This window comes from Oreochromis aureus, linkage group 3 (genome assembly GCF_013358895.1).
Source record: "Oreochromis aureus strain Israel breed Guangdong linkage group 3, ZZ_aureus, whole genome shotgun sequence".
NCBI classification, from domain to species: domain Eukaryota; kingdom Metazoa; phylum Chordata; class Actinopteri; order Cichliformes; family Cichlidae; genus Oreochromis; species Oreochromis aureus.
Window position 1 is genome coordinate 87,231,935 of NC_052944.1, and position 14,828 is coordinate 87,246,762.

The following is a 14,828-nucleotide window of genomic DNA, read 5'->3' on the forward strand; positions in this document are numbered from 1 at the left end:
TACTTTCACCTCTGATCTTATTTAGTTCTATTAATACACTGAAATCTCATTTGTGTCATGAAGAAAGTCTTTAATCAAACAGAATTCAAATATCAGAAACATTTCATATATGGAGTTAAAGATGAATCCTTGTTTTAACAATATATTTATTGTTGTCATAAACAGACAAGAAGACAACAACAAACTGCTCCTCCCATTCAACACATGTCAGTCCATATCCCAGCAAACTAAATCATCTCCATTTACACACAAGAAACTTTTTTTTTTTCTTTTCTTTTTTTTTTTTTTTGAAGGACTGCACCCTGCACCAAAAAAAAAAAAAAAAAAAAAAAAAAAAAATGATTAGAAACTTGATAGAATTTCAAATCTAGTTTGGGGAGTCATTCAGTGAGAAACAGTGAAATGATTTTCCATGTGAAAAGGTGGACAGCAGAAACAGAAAGAAACAGTGAGAACTAAAAGAGAAACAAAGAGCTTTGGAACAACGAGGCAGCAGGAGGACAGCTGCAGTTTAACAGCTTCAATTCACTGACAGGAAACAACATTAGAAATATCATCATCCTCAACTCATCTGCTCCACTGACACTGACACCTTCAATGGACACACCTTCACTTTATAACCAGTGCTAATGAATGGAAACACTCTGTGAGTGAAAGTGTGTGTGAAGGTGTGTATGTGTGTGTTAGTATCAGGATCAGAGAACGACAGCTTTCCTCTGTTCCAGTCCAGATTCACTCTGATCATCTCGGGCTTTTTCTTTACTGAGAGGGCAGTATAAGCGGATGGTGACCATGCTGAATATTTGCCTTGATCAAACCCCATTGTCCATAACCCTGACTGTTTGACTCCCTTCCTCTGCACAGACTCTGCTAACACACCCAGTTCCCACCATGTACTGTCTCCAACCTCGATATCCCAGCTGTGAGTCCCTGAGTTAAAGCCCTCAGAGCCCAGGACAGAGCAGAACAAATCAAACCTCTCTGGATTATCAGGAAGCTGCTGCCTCTCTCCTCCATAACTCACACTGGTCAGATCTTCAGACAAGATGAAGTTTGGATGAGCAGTGTTTGGGTCCAGAATGAGAGGAGTGTAGGAGACCATGTCCTTCATGTTGTTCCAGATGTTGAAGGTCAGGTTGCCCAGGTGTTTGGCCTGGTCGATCAGAGCTCCCGAGGGCAGCTGTGGATCATCCAGCAGGGGGCAGCGCTGGACTCTTTCCACTGCAGCCTTGTAGTTGTGCAGGAATGAGACGTCTTCAGCTCTCAGCTCCTCCTCTGTGGCTCTGACTGTGTCTGAAAGAGCTGCTATCTCTCTGCTCAGAGCCTCCATCTTCTCCTTCATCATCCCACTCTTCTGCTCCTCTTCCTCCCTCAGTGCAGCCAGCCTGGCCTCCTCTTCCTCTGCTAGAAACTGGTGAAGCTTCTTAAACTGCTCCTTAATCTGCCTCTCTGTGTGTCGGGCCTGGACCTTAATATGTTCTGCTGTTTGATCAAACTTCACTTGAACTTCTTCAAAAACCTTTAACTTCTTCTTTAAGGGCTCCAGAGTTTGATGAAGTTGTTTCCTGTGTTGTTGTGCAACTTCATCGATGGGTCTGAATCTGTGATTGGTGTGATTTTGTGAGTCTCTGCAGACGAGACACACTGGCTGCTGATGGTCCAGACAGAAGAGTTTGAGTTTCTCAGAGTGCAGACTGCAGAGAGCCTCTGAAGCTCTCTGATCTCTCTCCTGTAAGAACGACTCACACAGGTTCTTTAAAGCTCGGTTTAAAGGTGGTTCTTCCTTTGAAGATCTTCTCTTACAAACTGGACACTCGTGTGTTGGTCTCTCTCTCCACGATCTCTTCAGACAGTCTTTACAGAAGCTGTGGCTACATGACAGAAGAACAGGATCTCTGAAGACCTCCTGACAGACCGGACAGCAGAGATCCTCCTCTGATCTGGAAGCCATTGAGTCTGTGAGTGAAGCTGGAAACAGCAGACAGGAAGTACAGTCAGTCCTGGCTCCCCTCCCTCCTCTACTACCTTCACTGAAACTTCCTTGGAGTCGTGTTTTTGCTCAAACTCACATTCAGTGTGTGGAGCGTCAGCAGCTTGAAGCAGCAGTGTTGGAGTTTTCCACTTTTCTCTCCTGTAGCTGGACTCACTCAGAGGAAGCTGCTAGTTTGGTCTGAACTCAGTCTGATCGTCTGTGTGTCTCTCTTTACTGACGGAAGAGGAACAACCTGTTTCCTGGTTTCTCTCTGGTGAGTGACGTAAGGGGAGGAGAAAAATGTTGCTTTACCTGTAACATAGTTTAGTTTCATTCCAGAGTTAAACTGTCATCCTGCCTCTTGCTCACAAGTTATAAAACAGACTTTTCATGTCCACAGATCACAGCATGAAGCTCAGAACATAAAGTGTGACTCAGTGGTGCAGCTTTTATTTCAGACTTTGTTCTGGTTATTTGTCAGATTCCACAGCAGTGGGGGTGTAATGCAGTCACACAAACACAGATGGTGTTAAGGTGGATTCACTTTGTTACAGACCTGTAAAAGTAAAATGGAATGCATGGGTGGGCACCTCCAGGTCTCAAGGGCTGCTGTCCTGCAGGTTTTAGATCTCACCCTGGGTCAACACACAAATCAAATGATTAGTTCACTACCAGGCCTCTCGGGAACTATAAGACATCTTGAGGAGGTAATTTAGCCATTTAAAACAGCTGTGTGATTTGAGAGTATAGCCCCATATAGAGTATTGCTAGCATTCAAATGACACTATTTTCAGGAACTTGAGATTGAGTACCATTCATAGAGTTGACACAGGAAAACCCTACCCTGGAGCGCCACATCAGGTTTACCAAGGAGAATATAGAAAATATGACAGGTTAGCCGTCCTAAACTGTGAGATTTCCATCACTGATAGGGGATATTTAAAAGTTGATGTGTAAAGCAAACCAACGCATACACTCATCATCCACTCGAGCCCAAACTGGATGTCATCAGGCCACTCCAACACAGAGCGAACACCATCCCCACAGATACAGCGGCCGGAGAAGTAGAAAGGATGTACACATTCTGGACAGGGAGGAACACTGGTTTGAGCGGTAAGTGAAGGACACCATTTGCGTGAAAAGGGTGTATTGGAATTGCTTTCATTTATGTATTGGTCAAAATGTTTTATTGTATTATGCTTTGGTGACACTGGGGTGTCTACCGCACACCCTATTCAAGCAGTCAGATAGATGGTGGGGTTCTGGTAAGGAAATGGGGACATTCACACAAGGAAGCCTGGCATCAATGTTTGAAGACTCCACAGGTAGTGGAGTCTTTTTTTTTCTCTTTGAGGATGGGGAAAGAGACAAGGAGATCAACCACTGTAAAAGGTATCAAGAGAGTGTGAACTCTTTCTTTGTGAAAGACCAAAGGTGTTAAAACAGCCGTGCAATGCCTTTTGTTTTGGTAGAAGGTTCAGGAGAGAGTCTGCCGGTCACGCTCCCTGCGATGGCTGCTCTCTCACCAAACTTGGTTTTGTTCTTTATTAAAGGATGTTAGCTACCGCTCACAGTTTGTCTGCAGGCTTTATTAAATGAAAACTTCAATAACAAAGGAAAGACCATCTCTGAATCAAGGAGGGGGGCTAAGGATACATCTTTCACCATCTTACAATACTGTGATGGCAGCAATTTCCCAAATGGTAATCATGGCCTTTGATCAATAATCGTCTTTCTTTCCTTTTTTTTTTTTTTTTTTTTTTTTTTGCTTGTCCCGTTTGAGTCTTTAGCCGTCAGAATTGTTTGAAGGCCAACAAAGATACCTAATGGATTTTCTTTACCAAGTGGATCATGACGCCCTTGCCATATTGGTCCTTTTGATCGACCTTTGTTGTTATTATTTATTTTATTTTTAGTTGTTACAGATGGGAAAGACATGGCTGAGGGATAGGAAAGGGGGGAAAGAAAGAGAGGACGGAAAAGAAAAACAGGGTGGGTTTTGCGAAATCCCAGAAATAAACTCTAGACAAAGCATATCTGTGAACTAAGGTGTAGGTCTATTAGGTTATGTTCTGAAGATCCTTGGGTTGGGGAATGGGTGTTCATACTGGAGTGCGAATTAAAACCAATGGAATATGGACAAGAAAAGTTCAAAGCCATCAGGTGCTCAGTTTAGAACAGTGGTTCTTAACCTGGGTTCAATCGAACCCTAGGGGTTCGGTGAGTTGGTCTCAGGGGTTCTGCAGAGCCTCCGCCGTGACATGCACGGCTCATTTTGTGCACCAGTAAAAAACATATCTATGTCTTGAATTTGAAAAAAATCATATTTTATTTTTCACTAAAGAAGGGTTCAGTGAATGCGCATATGAAACTGGTGGGGTTCGGTACCTCCAACAAGGTTAAGAACCACTGGTTTAGAACAAAGAGAAAAGAAGAGGAGGAGAAACGAGCAAAAGATACAGGACAGCAGATGTGTCATTGGATAATTTGATACAGATCACTCAATTATAAATATCAAGGATTAGCAGAGGTGATTATAAATAAATATCAAGAAAATTGACAAGAATATTCCAGAGTAGAAAAGAGCATGTGTAAAAAGGGTGTAACTATTGCAGTGTTTGCATTGGATTAGATGGATTTGTTGTACAGGAGATTGCCACGGGAAGGAATGATTTCCTGTGTTGTTCAGTGGTGCTTTTGGGTAATCTCAGTCTCTCACTGAACGTGTTCCTGTGACTGACCAGTACGTCATGGAGCGCGTGGGAGGTATTATCCATGATAGTCGTTATCTTGGACAATATCTGCCTCGCAGACACCACCCTAACAGAGTCCAGCTCCATCCCCACAACATTACTGGCCTTGTGGATCAGTTTATATACTCTGTTGGCATCTGTGACCCTCAACCTGCTGCCCCAGCATACAACAGCATAGAGGATAGCATTGGCCACAACACAGGTACAACAAGATAACATTAATTAGTAGGGATAGTGAAAATGTCCATTTACATTTGTTAGCGACTTGGCTATGATAGTAAACAGTAGACACTGATGTAGCTTACTGAATCTTTTGGACGGTGTCCAGCACAATATTAATTAGTCATTGTTAGGGCTGGGACAACGTCGACATAAAAAAATCTGCGTTGATGCGTTGTCACTTTCAAAAAAAGACATGGCGGCAGCGAGTAGCGGCAACATGAGTGAGGCAGTCGCAGTCGAAGCCAAAACGTCTCTATCGCCCCCTGGTGTCTGGCTGCAGTATAGGTCATAAACGCCGCCTCCTCCATGTTAGCGGATGGGACTGGGGTCAGACCAAAATAAATTTATACTCCTTAGATAATTTTTTTCCAAAGATTCTTTCTTTTGTTATCAATAGCTCTCATCACGCTGATTGATGTCCAAGGGGTCTCCTTTCCCATAAGTTTGATTCTAATTCCTACCGCAGTGATGTTAAATTGGGGTGAAACGTCATCATAACAGCTTTGACTGGCAGCTGCATGGGCAGAAATCTGTGCCATCAGAAACTGAATTTGAATAAGTTAAATTTGAATTTGAATTGCTCAGACTGAATCTGAATTGTAACTTGAATAAAAGCTTTTGAAAACTTAATTTGAAATAGTCTAATTTGAAATTGAATTTATGGTTTGAAAATGAATTGATTTGCTTTGAAACTGCATTTTATCCTTTAAAAATTCAGCTCTCGAATAATTTCAGTTTCACTTCTCACCATTCAATTTCAGTTCCAAAATTCAGTTTTTTGGGACTTACATTACATTGGGACTAACTATTCACTTTAGCTAAAGTTATTAAGTTAGCTAAAGAGTTGGGATGCTGTGTAAGACATATAAAGCTAAAATACAAAGGTTTGGACACTGTTTTGATTGTTTCCCTACTGTAGGGGTCTCTGCAAGCATACAGGGCTCTGACAGGGTACAAGATGACAACTTTGGAATTCTACTAGAAACAGTCGATCATATTTGTTTGTCAAAGCTGAAATCTGGGCAAACTAGGCTAAATTAGCGTTTTTAGCTAACAGCTACAATAAGCATAAAAGTTACTGTACGGCTATCAATTGTTAACATGACGCATGTTCTTATACATGTAATACATTTATTACCAACCTGAGAGTTTATCCGCTGGTCATTCGACATGACGAATGACTTCTGAAGTCTTAATTCAGCTCAAGACGCTGTAGATTCCCGTCAGTAACACTTTCAGTCCGCTAGTAAAGAGTAGTTCTATTAATCTGCGCTTGAACCGGAACCGGATGTAAGTCCCAAAAAAGTGAATTTTGGAACTGAAATTGAATTGTAGAACTGAAACTGAATGGTGAGAAGTGAAACTGAAATTATTCGAGAGCTGAATTTTTAAAGGATAAAATGCAGTTTCAAAGCAAATCAATTCATTTTCAAACCATAAATTCAATTTCAAATTAGACTAATTCAAATTCCGTTTTCAAAAGCTTTTATTCAAGTTACAATTCAGATTCAATCCGAGCAATTCAAATTCAAATTTAACTTATTCAAATTCAGTTTCTGATGGCACAGATTTCTGCCCATATCTCTGTTCGGGAATAGCAGATAGAGCGTAGGCTCTGAGAGGAGGGCCAGCGTTTACACTATGAAAACACGACCGACTGTTTTAACCGGACAGCCTGAGGTGTCCTTCAGTAAACTGGACTGACTACCCGACAGAAGGACCCGAGGCCCCGCTGCACTTTTTCAGTAAGTTAAACGTGTTTGTAAGCTAATCCGTAACTACCGTCCTTAGCTAGGTCCTGAGACCTAGCTAGCTAAGACGAGCACTCGGCTGTCAGGGTTCGTTGACCTAATCTGTGCAGGTGAATGAACTTACTAAAGAAATCAAGAGAAACGCTCCGGGCTGCTCAGTCACTAATTACTGTTACTGTACTTTTATTGCAAGTATTATACTGTAAAAGCAACAGGCTGCACCCTGCTGCAGCTCCTGTGCAGAACTGAATATTAAATATGTGCAAACAACAGCATGTTTTCAGTCTCTTGCCACATCTGTAAAGACAGTAACATCTTTTTTAAAAGCTTGTACTTCAGTAACTCCTCATTAATCAGGAACTATGGATTAAAGTACTGTAGTGTACTGTAATACTAAAAAAATGTAAGAGAAGAACTTCAGATCCTGAGTGTGTGAGGACAGAAGAATCAGCTTTATTTCAATTTTGAGGGATAAAATTTATATCTGAGTTTGATGGTTCTGTTCTCTTTGTGATTACAGGAGTTGCCCTCAGATTCAGACCTCAGCACCACCCAGTGACAGCAGACAGATCATCCAACATGTTAACTGAAAAATGAACTGATGAAAACAGTACAAAAGTTAAAGTACCACACGTCCTGTAGTGAAAGCTGCAGCTTTATTGATAAAGTTAAAGACAAAAAACCAAAAGGATTAATCACTCATGTAACTGTGTCACTATATATCAGCATTAACAGGACCTCAGTTTGGTGTTTCACAAAGCTGCTGATCTCAGACCTGCACAGCTTCCGTTTTAAACACTTGATGTACTCAGCTGCAGGAAGAGCATATGAGATTTTCTCTAACACAATTAAATAAAACCTGATGAAGGTCAAAGGTCGTCACTTGTATGTTGAACTAGAGCTGGGCGATATGACCCAAAATTCATATCTCGATATTTTTTAGCTGGATGGCGATATAAGATATATATCTCAATATTTTTTAAAGCCATAAAGTAAGAACAAAAAGAGAGTTCTTAGTCAAAGCTGTGTCCCAGATGTCACACAGGTACTTTTATTAACATACAGCATAGATATACATGAAAAAAACTACTCAAAAATAAATTATGAGCATTTATTAAATAATGATGCTCTATAAATAAAAGAAAACTATGTTGTTTTGTGCATAACAAAGAGCTCACAATTGTGCAGTCAAAATGTAAACTAAAAGATGCTGAGCATAATAACAAAGACAGATTTCACAGCTGCTCTGTTCCCAACTTCTACTGCGTGACTGACAGCCTGGAGTTTGAAATCCGCTTCGTAACCATGTCTCTGAACAGGTGCCATTTATGGTCCTTATACACACACAATACGGTAATATTACATTTTGAGAAAATGAAAGGATTTCAGGCCGTGCATGGTGTTAGCGTGGCTAGCTCGTTAGAGTGGTTAGCTCGTTAACACGTTGACGCCGTCCAGCCCCACGCACGGGGTGATGCGCAGTAACTCATTAACGGAGATTTGCCATCTTGTCGCTGCCTGCAGGTGAAGCGATGGGGGAGGAGGGGGAGTTGTGTTCAGTGAAGGAGAGGCGAGGTCGAGTAACGTTGCGTAAAGACAAAAGTGGACGAAAGAGAGGCAAACTTGCGGCTCCGCAACTATAATTATAACGTAACATAGACTATATCGATATAAAGGATATTGTCACATCTTATATCTCATATAAAAATATATCGATATTTTTTTAAAAACTCGATATATCGCCCAGCTCTATGTTGAACTACAAACTTGTCATCTGGAATTCTTTCACAGTTTTTTGCAGATGCTGTGTTATTTACCATAAAGTGATGCAGAGTTATTCATACCAGAGTAACCAGAGAGGATCATATATTTTTAAATATATTACTTTCTACAGGACTAAATATAATATCTTTATGTAAAAGTGCGGAGCCTCTGGGGAGTATTTATAACATTACACAAACCAAAGGTCTCCATCACAGTGTTCATGAAATGCTGGGTTTATCCATCTCCTGGATCGGGCCTACGGAGGAGTGCTGAAGATTTCCCTGTGAGGGAGCTGCTGGTGAAGATCATGAGTCCTGCTTGATCTATGCGATGAGCTTCAGTCTTCCTGGTGTTTTTTTAAATGATGCCTCTCTCAGTGGGTCAACAGAACATCTGGCAAAGGACAGCTGGGATGAAAGAAAAGGAAGACGTTTCTCCAAACCTCTGGACCCAGAAACCCAGCTTAGTCCTCATGGTCTCCCTTACTAGTTTCTCTCCAGGGTGAATGTAGCTGTTGATATAATATGGACTCTGTTATTAAATGAAAAGAACAAATTAGACTACACTACTGAAACGTTCTGCTGCCGTTTTTAAAGTTTCCATGTTACCAGGCTGTAGAGGGCGCTGAAGATTTAAACAGTTTTAGATCCATTACACTCACAGTCTTATGTTAAAATCTCAAAGGACAGCATTATATTTTTGATATTAAAAGTAACTCTGGGCCTCTGTAGAGTGTGCAGATGATCTCATCGCTGTCTAAAAATGGATAAAAAAAAAAAAACCCTAAGAAGTGCTGAATCCTTCAATAACACAGACTATTAGAGTAGCAGGTGTGTAGCATCGCTAACTAGCTAGCAACAAGCCTCCAACACAGTGCGTATGCTAGCGGCTAATCTAGCTAACGAAAACAACAGAGTGATTTTAGAACTATAAGATGATAAGCTGTGTGTCTTTTTTTAATAACAGTGACATGGTTGTATTTACCTTAATTAAACGAGTTGTCAGTTGCGGTAAACAAGCAAAAAACTCGAGCCGCCGGGCTACGTAAAAAGTGTAGAGGGGCGTGTTTGCGGTCACGTCCAGCGGGTGTGTGGGCGGGAGCGTTACACAGTCGCTGCCTCAAGTCACTACTGCGCAGACTCTGGCTCCAAATTTGCAAGATGGCAGCCTCCACAAGTGGGATATTTTAGCTGTGTCCCAAAACGTCGGCTGCATCCTTTGGAGGACCCGGGCTTCTCAGTCTACATGGGCCGGGTCCTTCAAAGACTGAGAAGGCCGGAAGTGCGAGGCTGTGAAATGGGACGGTCTAGCCTTCAGATTTGCGTCACCGCTGTGTCGGTGGAGTTTAATAAACTCGGCCGTCTGCTCCTTGCTATCTAAAATATAACAGGACACTGGCGTAAATTCTCGACCGTCTCACACTTCTGTTTAATCAGTTTTCTGTTTAACGTTTATTCAGCTGTGTGAAAATCCCGGAGAAACCCACCCGATGGATTAATAAAGTTTTATTTAATCTAATAATCTAATAATTTTGATCTCAGCCAAACCGATTTACTCGGAACAAATAAAACACCGAAAAAGGCAAACAATTACATTTTAAGTTATCCGAGTGACTTATATATCATGTTTAACCTGAGTAGCGAAAAGAGCGGGGTCTGAAAACGATGAAGCCGGGAGTCCGCTGCTCTCGCCGGCTGGAGTGACCATTGAACCCCGGCTTGCTATCGAGCGGGTGGGTAACAGGCGTCTCCAGCGTCGGCACACTTTTGCAAATATACGATGTCTTGATAAACCAAGCAGATATTTGTAATTTGCACAGCTACTTTCTCGCCTGAAAATATGTTAAAAGTTTATTTTGTGACCCAGAAAGATTAATAAGACTAATTTTAAAACTTAGTAGCGGCCGCCATTGTTGGCAGCTGAAATTTGGCTGGGCCGCGCTATGAATTCTGGGATATGGTGGGCCATGAAGGACACACCCGACCCATCCTTCAAATTCGTCATCGTGACCATCATCGTGAGTAAAGATAACTGCAGTGTTTGTGTTTTCTAACTCAGGTGTCTCAGCTGAAGAACTGTGGGGTGAGTTTTAGAAATCCCCTGTCATTTAAATTGGTCCTTTGAGCTTCGAGAGATAAACACCCAACCTCCATAAATGCAAAACTAATTTAAGCTGCTTAGCAGTAACATATAGCAGCTGCTGTTTAGTTGGTTTTTGTTTTGTTTTTTTATTTGTGGCCCATGCTGGCAAAATGAATCGGAATGTGCGCAGGCTGATTATCAGAATCGGCAGAAGACGAGAATGTGAGACAGCGGATTGGCCGCAGGAAAAATGTTAACAAGGTTAATGCACCACCTGCTAAACATAGCCGTCGTGGACACTATTACAACATTGTTAAAGTGCTTGCAAAAGCAAAATGACAACGAACTCTTGATTTGTCAAATTTAATGTGTTTCATCCTATTTGAACGCTGTTTTTATACGTAATGCTTCTCCAGCTTGATCTTAAAGGACAAAGTTATACCATCTAATGACTAGAAAGCAGTGCACCAGTAAAGGTGCCATCAGCTATGGCTGTTTAAACGTTATTTTTTGACACTATTTTTTGCAGCCATCACGATGGCTGCATATCATATATTCAACATTGGTGATTTTCATTAATCTCTTACTGTTATGCTATGAAAGCACATGGCATAACAGTGTGTGCGTATATATATATACATACATATATATACATATATATATATATATATATATATATATATATATATACATATATATATATATATATAAATATATATATGTCAGCCAGATCCTTATCAAATTATTTTGATATTATGCTTTCCATATAATTATTTTTTAATTCTTCGAATTCATCTGTGTGCTGTGTGTGATTTATGATTTCAGGAACAAACAGAAAAGTCTGGAGGACGACTGTCAGAGAAGAAGTACACCATGCACCCCCCAGGAGGTGGCTGTACTTACCGAGAGCGTCTTATCTATGATTTTAAAAGACATGAGACCACTTGCTGTGGTTGAGGGTGAGGGATTCAAAGAAATGCTGACCACTTTCCAACCAGGTTACACTCTGCCGTCTAGGCATCATTTTAGAAGCATGGTGAAGAGAAAGTATGAAACTTCAGTGGAGAAACTAAGGAATGAACTAAAAAAGCCACATCCAAAATCTACCTTACCACTGATGCTTGGACAAGTCTGGTCACAGAGTCCTACTTAGGGGTAACTTGTCATTTCATTAATGACAATTGGGATCTTCTCTCCTTAAATTTAGCAACAGTGCCAGTTGAAGAGCGCCACACTCCAGAAAACCTTGCCTCCTGGGTGGAGAAGAACAATTCCACATTTCCTTGCTTAATGTCCTTACCATTGTGCAAGATAATGCAAGTAATATAGTTGCAGCTCTCCACATCCTGAAAGAGAAGTTTGTATTGGTGTCCTATCGGTGTGCCGGGCATACACTGCAGTGGATTCTTCTGGATGAAGGAGGTGCTCAAGCCTTATGAGCAAGCCACTAATGTTCTTAGTGGACAGTCTTATGTCACAGTCTCTGTTCTTCCCCCCTGCTGAAAGGTCTCCTGAAATCCACCCAAAACAAATCATTTGATTCTGCTGCAGTGAACTCCTTCCAGAACTGTGCAGAAGAGGAAATCTTGTATAGGTGGCAGCCAGAAGTATCTGCATTTCAAGCAGATGGGAAAAATGTGTCACTCATTGCTGCTGCCCTCGATCCACGTTTTCGTAAACTGAAATTCCTTTCTCCAGAAGATGCTCTGAAACTGCAAGTAACAGTACAGAGGGAGGCACTTGATCTCAAAAGGGAGCAGAGATCACAATTACAGCAGGAACATGTGGGACAGGAAGCCTCAGCGAGTCCCCCGACGAAGAAGAGGTCGAAGAAGAGGAAAGAAGTACTGTTGAGGAGCAGGATTTTGAATTCAATTCTGGATTTAACAGGAAGCCAATGAAGGGAAACCAAAACAGGAGAAATATGCTCTCTCTTTCTAGTCCCTGTCAGTACCCTTGCTGCAGCATTTTGGATCAGCTGAAGGCTTTTCAGTGAGTTTTTAGGACATCCTGATAATAATGAATTACAGTAGTCCAGCCTGGAAGTAATAAATGCATGAACTAGTTTTTCAGTGTCACTCTGAGACAGGATATTTCTAATTTTAGAGACTTTGTGCAAATGGAAGAAATCAGTCTTACATGTTTGTTTAATATGTGCGTTGAAGGACATGTCCTGGTCAAAAATGACTCCAAGGATCCTCACAGTGTTACTGGAGGCCAAGGTAATGCCATGCAGAGTAAGAATCTGCTTAGATACCATATTTCTAAGATTTTCAGGGCCGAGTACAATAACCTCAGTTTTATCTGAATTAAGAAGCAGAAAGTTAGCGGCCATCCAGGTCTTTATATCTTTAAGACATTCCTGCAGTTTAACTAAATGGTCTGTGTTACCTGGCCTCATGGACAGATAGAGCTGGGTGTCATCTGAATAGCAGTCAAAGTTGCAGTGATGATTTAGCTCTTCTGTGTTGTGCCATCAGCACATCCGACAATTTGCATATTAATGATAAAGAAACTGACCTTACAGCCTATTATTTGCCAGTGAATCACATCAGGTTGAAATACACCCTGCCATGACAGCAGTCAGTCAGAAGTGCCAGCTTGATGCCGGATCTGGGTAAGACCTGATTTCTATAAGACTGGGTCACATAGACCAAACCACAATTGAGCCAGATATGGCATGCCATAAACAGTGCCATCATTGCCAGACCTGGCCCACATCTGGTTGACATAAACCCTGCCATGCCAGAAGTCAGCCAGCAGTGCCGGCTTGACACCAGATCCGGGCCAGACCTGTCTGCTATGTGCTAGTACAGTTTAAATAAGCTGCTAATGTGTTAGGAAAACAATAATTAAAAAACAATAATTAAATAAAGCTTTTTTATATACCGTATTTTCTGGACTATAGAGCGCACCTGTATATAAGCCGCATCTGCTCTATTTAAAAAAAATGTTTTAAAAAAAGATATACAAGCCGCACCCGGCTATAAGCCGTAGACATCTATGTTGAAAAATTAGATATTTACTGCATGTACAGAACGATTTTGTAGTGTAAATATACATGTATGTACCTGAACAGATTCTTTCCGAACAGTGCCTTGTAACGCGGCAGCAACTTTGCTGGGCTTGTAGTCTCTGTGCTGACTCCTTCTGAAGTCCACCACCAGCTCCTTGGTCTTGCCAACGTTCAGCTGGAGATGGTTATCCTGGCACCATGATGCCAGATGGACAAGTTGTCCAACTGCCCTGATGGACAGGTTTTTACGTCTCATAAATCTGAAACACCATGACGGCCCAGCTTTGAAATCTTCAATATTAATTTCGCGGGCAATTGTTTTGGCTTTCGGTCGGATCTGTACAGTGGATACACCTCGGCCACCTGCTCTCTGTGTGTTCACCCAGTCCTCCAGGACATTTTAAAGTTCAGGCCACCTGCTTTTCTGTCCTCTGAAAGCTTTTCTTGATTTTTGGCATTGCATGAGCTCTTCCCGCTACCGCCTCCAACGTCTCACCATAGATTCCTTGGCGCTAAGCTTGCGTGCAGCAGCGCGGTTTCCTTCCTGGATAGCAAGATCGATGGCCTTCAACTTAAAACTTGCATCATACGAACTTCTTTGTGTGATTTCCATGATGAAGGGGCGAGGATTTGAAAATAATTACCTGTTGGTAATTTGTTGTGCGTGTTCTATCTGCTAAAGAAAAAGTAGCGTATTCTTCTTTGCATTGATTTTTCGTCTATCTTGTTTTTGATTCTAATTCTGGTTAGAGCGCCCCTAGCGGTGGAAGAAAAATCCACAGAATAGCTGCACCTTTGTATAAGCCTCATGGTTCAAAACCTAGGAAAAAAGTAGCAGCTTATACTCCAGAAAATACGGTATACACATTTTGATGTGCTATTAAAGTGTTGGCACCCCAACACTTTTGAGGGTTAAAAGCTTCATTCAGTGCTATGAATGAATTGAAATATTGTGATTAAGCTAGAATGCCAGTTTTTGCAACATGCTTGCACATCACACTGGTTAACAATCATGATATTTTCTGGACCAAGAGAGTCCGAACAGAATATCCCAAACTTAAATAGAATCAGTAAGATAATATTAATAATCAAGGCTAGGCAAGGGAGGTGTTATCTTTTTCCATTTCTTATAGGAAAAGGAGAAGATGCAAGGCAAGGTCGGACGTGAACGGAGAGAAGACCTTTAGGGAGACTGCCATGTCACTTCTGGAAGAAGATAGTCATAATAATGCTTGCTGTTGCTCGGGTATAAAACTGTACAACCTGAT

The 14,828-nt window shown here is 41.4% G+C and overlaps 1 protein-coding gene across 1 annotated transcript; it reads right to left on the reverse strand.

The window, feature by feature from the left end:
* Positions 1 to 303: 303 nt before the first annotated feature.
* On the reverse strand, positions 304 to 2,207 carry LOC116313832 (nuclear factor 7, brain-like). The gene is made up of 2 exons (XM_039608346.1): positions 2,070 to 2,207; positions 304 to 1,968 (listed from the first exon to the last, which is right to left on the reverse strand). The coding sequence occupies exon 2, from the start codon at positions 1,949 to 1,951 to the stop codon at positions 563 to 565; it is 1,389 nt and encodes a 462-aa protein (XP_039464280.1). The 5' UTR covers positions 1,952 to 1,968; positions 2,070 to 2,207; the 3' UTR covers positions 304 to 562.
* Between the last annotated feature and the right edge of the window lie 12,621 nt (positions 2,208 to 14,828).

What these genes read in the sequence shown, in the direction of transcription:
- LOC116313832 (XM_039608346.1), bottom strand. Translation starts at nt 1,951, where the DNA reads ATGGCTTCCAGATCAGAGGAGGATCTCTGCTGTCCGGTCTGTCAGGAG.